Below are 6,000 nucleotides of genomic sequence, written 5' to 3'. Positions count from 1 at the left end.
GAGGAAGATGACTACTTTCTGCCAAGCAGAGACCCTCCTACAGGGACTTGAGCCAGCTTAACAAGCTTTGTAGTCTCCCCTGAGGGCAGCAACTCAGTCAGTGAGAGGGAATTTCAGGGTTTTAGTTACAGATACCCAAAATGCTCAAATGTTGACACAAATTTACAATCCACCACAATATGCAAACCAGAATGGCTTAATTTCCCCCTTGGCTACCTGGAAATCGAAGTCTTTCCTACCTAAGCTTCAAATTAATTCCGAGAAAACTTAAACCTCACCATTGCTCTTAATTCCCAGCCTCTCTACTCTGGTCCACTGGGGTTCAATGCCTGAGTGATCCTCACTTTCCGAACTCCTGTTGGAATTCGGCACAGATGCCTGTCTTGTTCCAAGGCCGTTAAGCCCAATGAACGAGTAGTTGCAGACCTCTGGGCTCAATGTTCCCAGGTCAGGTGCCAGGAATTGCCATGGAGGGTCTGGTGAGGGTAACGCTGTGAGGGGTATGTTAAGCTCGTTTCCAAGGCAGGAAGTTATGCACCAGTCTCTTAGCTGATGGTCCAGACCTGGAGTTTGGGGTTGGGGTGCCTGCAGTGAAAGTCAAGGGCAAGTTGGTCTGTCCCAGGCAGGGACGCTGCCAGAGGGGTACAGCCCAGCATTTCCTTAGGGCGGCTGAGTGGAAGGGTGGGGCGGTGTGGGCGGGGTCCTAGCAGCTGGTGGCTTTTGAAGCTTTCCCGACCGCGGTGGGAGAGGGGCAGCCTAGAGAAGTTGGCAGCGGGCCTAGAGCGGGAGGGGGAAGAAGGGGCCCCACGTTCCCTGTACTGCAGCGCCCGCTTCCCGGGCACGTAGTTCACTCCTGTAAGCACAGGCCACGGTGGGCACATCACCCGGCTGCCAGATTAATCGCCGGACCGGAGCCAGTCCTGCTCCAGCTGAGGCGGGCTCAAAGGCAGTGGGGCGGCACCCTATGTCCCTGGCTCCCGGAACGAGTCGGGGGAACGCCTGGTTCCTCTCGCGTGAGAAGTCCAGTTCCATTCGTGACCTTGCTCTGGCCAGGGCTGAGCTGAAGCGCAACAGGAAAAGAGCGAGGTGGTGACCATTGGCCTGAAGTTCTAGGAGCGGCCACCTGGGAAACCCACAGCGTTGAGGTGCAGCGCGACAGAGTTCCGCCCCTACGCGAGGGCAGCAGCCCAGTGCCCGGCCTCAACAGACACGCCTCCTCGCCAGCGCCCCTCACGGCACGGCTGGAGGGACAAAGGGGTGTACTCCAGAGCTCTCCACCGCGGGGCTCAAGGTTGTCATCGCACAAAAGCTCGGGCAGGGAAAAGCCGGCCGGGTTCCCCGCTGAGGCGGGTACAGACAGCGGCCCCGCGCGGTTACACCCAGACCCGCCATCCTCGAACGTCGTGCGTCAGCGTGCCCCTTGCTGGGCTCTAATTTCCGCCCCCCCTCCCGCCCGCCAAGGGGACACGCCCATTGGCGCGCGCAGGACCTGCGGACGAGTGAGCCCCTCTAGAAGCCTGGATTGGCCTGACCCGGTATTCGCCAGCCAATGGCGTTCATCCCTGCTCTCGGCCACGCCCCCTCCTCAGACGCGAGCGCGCGACCGCTCGGTCCCGCCGGTGCGCGCGCCAGGCTCCCCGCCCCCTACGCGCGCGCAGCTCCCTGCGGCCGCTGCCGCCTGTAACCTGCGCCGCCAGGATGTGGCTGGGGGCTGACGTCGGGTCCAGATGTGGCCCCAGCCCCGCCCACCCCCGAGGCCGGGCCGCCCACACCGAGCTGCGGCGCGCACAGCGGCTGTCCGGACTGCCACAATGCGCGGCGAAGCTGTGCCCGCGACTTGACGCGGTCGTCCCTAACGTCGCCACTCGACATCCTTAGGACAGGCCGCTTCTGACGCCGCGCCGAGACCCTACTCGCCCACGCCCCCCATGCGCTCACTCTCCGGTGCCGGGCCGGGCGGACGCGGAGCCGCGCGGGTGACGGCAGAGGCGGCTGCGCGCCCAGCCTAGCCCAGCCCAGCCGGAGGAGAGGGCGCGCCGCGCCCCCGCCCCCCGCCCGCTCTCCGGAGGCCGTGGGTGCGGATGCGCCGCTGACGACTCGTAGCGACTAGCACTGCCGCCCGCCCGCCGGCCGGAGCCCGCAGCATGGCAGCCGCCGCCTATGTGGACCACTTCGCCGCCGAGTGCCTCGTGTCCATGTCCAGCCGTGCAGTCGTGCATGGACCGCGAGAGGGACCGGAGCCCCGGCCCGAGGGCGCGGCCAGCGCCGCCGCCACCCCCACACTGCCCCGCGTTGAGGAGCGCCGCGACGGCAAGGACAGCGCCTCGCTCTTCGTGGTGGCGCGGATCCTAGCGGACCTCAACCAACAAGCGCCAGCGCCCGCCCCAGCGGAGCGCAGAGAGGGCGCCGCTGCCCGGAAGGCGAGGACCCCCTGCCGGCTACCGCCCGCGCCGCCGCCTGTTTCCGAACCCGCCTCGCCCGGTGAAGGCGCGGCGGCCGCGCCCCCCAGCCCGGCGTGGAGCGAGACCGAGGCGGGACTGGAGCCTGAGCGGGAGCCGGGACCCGCGGGGAGCGGCGAGTCCGGCCTCAGACAAAGGGGCCGGCGGGGCCGAAGTCGCGCCGACCTCGAGTCCCCGCAGAGAAAGCACAAGTGCCACTACGCGGGTTGTGAGAAAGTTTATGGGAAATCTTCGCACCTCAAGGCGCACCTGAGAACTCACACAGGTCAGTGGGGCGGCCGGGCGCCAGGAGCGCGCGATCAGGGGACTGCGCGGGCGGTCCAGCCACGCCCCCGGAGCTACCCGCCGGGCGCAAGGGGAGGGCCGGGCGCAGGGAACGGTCGGGCGGAGGACGATCAGGGCCTCGCCCCTTCCCTCGACTCTCAGCCCTGGGGCCGGCCTCACGCGCCGCGTGAGGCAGTCGGGGCTCTAGGAGCCGGCGCCCGCCCGGCGACCGCGCCCCCGCCGGGCACGCCCCCTCCCGGGCTCGCTCGGGCGGGGCCACGGGGGTGGATGTCGTCATCCGGGCCGGGGGCGGCGACCCCACCCAGGCCTGGGGACTACGCGGGCAGGTGCGCACGGATTGGGTGGGGGCAGCAGGCGTCACTCGTGTGGGTGGGCAGCCGGGGCGCCCGGGAACTGAGGGAGGGTGATATCTTACCGGTCCCTCATTTTCCCCTCCCCCGCCCACCGGGCACGCGCTGGGAAGGGGCGGGGGGAGGGAACAGCCCAGGCGCGCGTTGGGCGAAGTTCACGCGGGGACAGAGTTTCCTTCAGCCACTCGGCACATTCTTCGCTCTCCTCTTCCTGTAATTTTTCCAGCGTTCTAAGGTTTAATTTGTCGTAACCAGAGCCCGCGGCTGCACTGGCGGACGCGGGGGGCGGTCCGGGTTAGGAGTTCCCCGCCCGCGGCTCTTTGTGGGAGCCCCCGCCCATCCGGCTAGCGGGGGCGCGCCGGGCCCGAAGGGGCTCCTCGGCTCCGCGTCGCTTTCTCTGGAAAGGAGCGCCCTGCCCACTGTCCGTCGGTCTGCGCCGCCTGTTCCGGGCTCAGCTCTCACCTGCTGGGGGCCGGATGCGGGCACGCGGCACCTGCCGGAGGACTAGAGGCCTGAGCCCGCAGCTGGGGCCGCAAACCGCCTCTAGCCGCCACCTACCCCAGGGGAGTACTTCCCATCACTCTGGTCTGATACTTTGTAGTAGATTCCTCTGTGAAAGTTTGTTGTTTGCTTAACCCCCTTTTTGTTTCGTTGTAACACATAGACGCAACTATTTAATGGATAGCAACTCCCCTCCCCCGGTTTGGTTTACAGATTCATCTATTTCCCTGAACTCACGCGAATTCCTCTGTGACACTTAACTCTTCCATTTTTGAGGCAGGTTCACAGCTTGAATACTTAATACCGTTACCTTGTTACCAACGGTTGTGCATTTTGTTAAGTAGTTCATATGCTGATTAAACATTAAAGCAAACAAACAAACCTGCTGCCTTCAAGACCCTAGAGCTGAAGGCCCTTATTCTCCTGGTAGATTGGGAATTGAACGGCCGAGCTCTGCAAGTGTAGAGGTTGGTGTATCTCTGAACAACTTCCCCTCGAAGACTGTGCTCGGGGTTCTAGCCCTTTGCTGCAGCCGCCCCCGAACCACGTGGCTGATGATGCTGTGGAGGGTGAACGTGGAGCCATTTCTAGGCATTCGGGGTCGGAATTAATCGTGAATTGGGCGGGGGTGGGATGGGGCGGGGCTCTCAATTTGGCTTGGGAATGCTGCCGCGACGGTGGGTGTGGCCGTGGGGGGCGGGGCCAACTAGGTTTTGAAAGCCGGGGACCCGGAGTTCGGGGTAGGGGCAACACTTGGAGCGGGACTGTGGCTGAGATCTACCCGCGGATGGGTGCGAGGCCACTGCTGGGCGGTGTACTTAATGATTGGGAAATCCTGTAGCCTCTTTTATCCGCAGCCGGCAGCACCCGGTAGCTGGCTTCTTGAATTGCGGAGGGACTAGCTCAGGGGAGAGACGGGTGGGCTGTGCTGTGAGGGCCTCTGCCCGGGGATGTTTTCCTGATTGGCTCGCCCCCTCTTTGGGGCTCTGCTGGCCCGGAGCAAACGTCTAGGCTACGGAGAGGATTGGAGCCCCGAGTGCTGGGAACTTTCATTTCTGGAAATGCAGAAGCAACCCTCTTTGAGTGCCTGCAACAAAGTCTATTCTTAAGAAGAGTAGGGAACCCGCTCTGCCTTTCAGGTGTGCTGAGATCTGAGGGAGGCCCCACCTATAGGATGAATGCAGGCTTCTGGGCCCCCTGTTGAGTGCGGGAGTTTGAAATAGCGCAGATTCTGAGGCTGAATTACTACATCATAGCTGGGAACTGCATTTACTTGGTACCCCAGGTGAATGTGATTATGAGAGTTGCACATCCCAGGCACCTGCCTCTGGTCCAGAGCATCTCTGGGAAACCCATTTATAGCCCCTACTTGGGTGGGTGTAGAGAGCATACAGTAACTGGCCTTCATAGGGGCAGAAGGGGAGGTTGCTGGTGGAAGGAGAACGGTACAGCACACAGAAGGGAGAAGTCAGCAAGGCTGGCCCCAGGGTTGGCTGAGTGGCTGGGTTCCTAGGTAGACCCTAACTCAGAGGTGGCTGTGGTTTGGTTTATGGGCCCTCAGAAATATTCTGTGAGGGTCTCTGGAGACAGGGGCTGAGGTCATGCCTCATTTTCTACCTCACTAGGACTCGTCCTCCCAGGACCCATAGTGATTTCATGGCAGGGGTTGAATATTAAAACCACTTTAGCTAAGGAGGTAGGCAGCAGTTCTTTGACCAGAAATGGGTTTTTAGACCTTGTGGCTTGGTGAGATCTACCCTGATCACCTGGAAAGTCTTTGGAGAAATGAGTTGGTGTGTGTGTGTGTGAGTGAGAGAGGGAGAGAGAGAGAGAGAGAGAGAGAGAGAGAGAGAGAGAGAGAGAAACCTTTGGGAATTGCAAGGGTCAGTCTTTACTGGGGAGGGGGGCGAAACCTGCCATCCCAGGCCAGGTCTTTGGTCTACTCTGCCCCCACCACCCTCACCCCTGAACAGCTGCTTGCAAAGAACTGCCCTTCCTGGTTAGCTGTGTGATAGTGTTGTCTCCCTTTCCCACTTCCCTTGTAGTTATCCTGTCACATTTAGGTAATTGTTGATGTTAAAGCAGATGCATAGTAAAACAAACGTCTTTGCAGCTCAAGCCATTTATATAATTGGAACTTCTCAACCCAGTTTTGGGAAATTTTCTAAGTCTAACTTTGGGGAGTAGCAAGATGAGGAGCAGATTTGCTGGAGATTGAGGGGTTTTGGTGTGGAAAGAGAATTTCCAGAAGGTTAGGCCAGGCTGGGCCCTCATGAGAGCAAATAGATCCTTTGAACCAGCTGTGTTGTGCATCTAGAGATTCCAGCTTATCTTCAGGTGGGGCCTGGTGGGCCCCTAGTGGAATGGCCACTCAGCCTTTCTTGGCAGCACTCTAAATACATTCC

General features: G+C 61.4%; 1 protein-coding gene across 2 annotated transcripts in view; it reads left to right on the top strand.

Moving 5' to 3' along the window:
* Nucleotides 1–1,693: 1,693 nt before the first annotated feature.
* KLF13 (KLF transcription factor 13) overlaps nt 1,694–6,000 on the top strand; it is a 49,281-nt gene continuing 44,974 nt past the window's right edge. Inside the window, exon 1 of one of the 2 annotated variants that reach the window (XM_079122261.1) lies at nt 1,694–3,070. In XM_079122261.1, coding sequence (XP_078978387.1) covers nt 2,145–3,070 — 926 coding nt within the window. In that variant the 5' untranslated portion in view covers nt 1,694–2,144. The remainder of the gene's footprint in view (nt 3,071–6,000) is intronic. The other variant, XM_079122262.1, reaches the window with a different exon arrangement.

The sequence above is a fragment of the Sciurus vulgaris genome (assembly GCF_902686455.1).
Source record: "Sciurus vulgaris genome assembly, chromosome: 2".
Taxonomy (NCBI): domain Eukaryota; kingdom Metazoa; phylum Chordata; class Mammalia; order Rodentia; family Sciuridae; genus Sciurus; species Sciurus vulgaris.
This window is presented reverse-complemented; position numbering and strand designations above follow the sequence as displayed.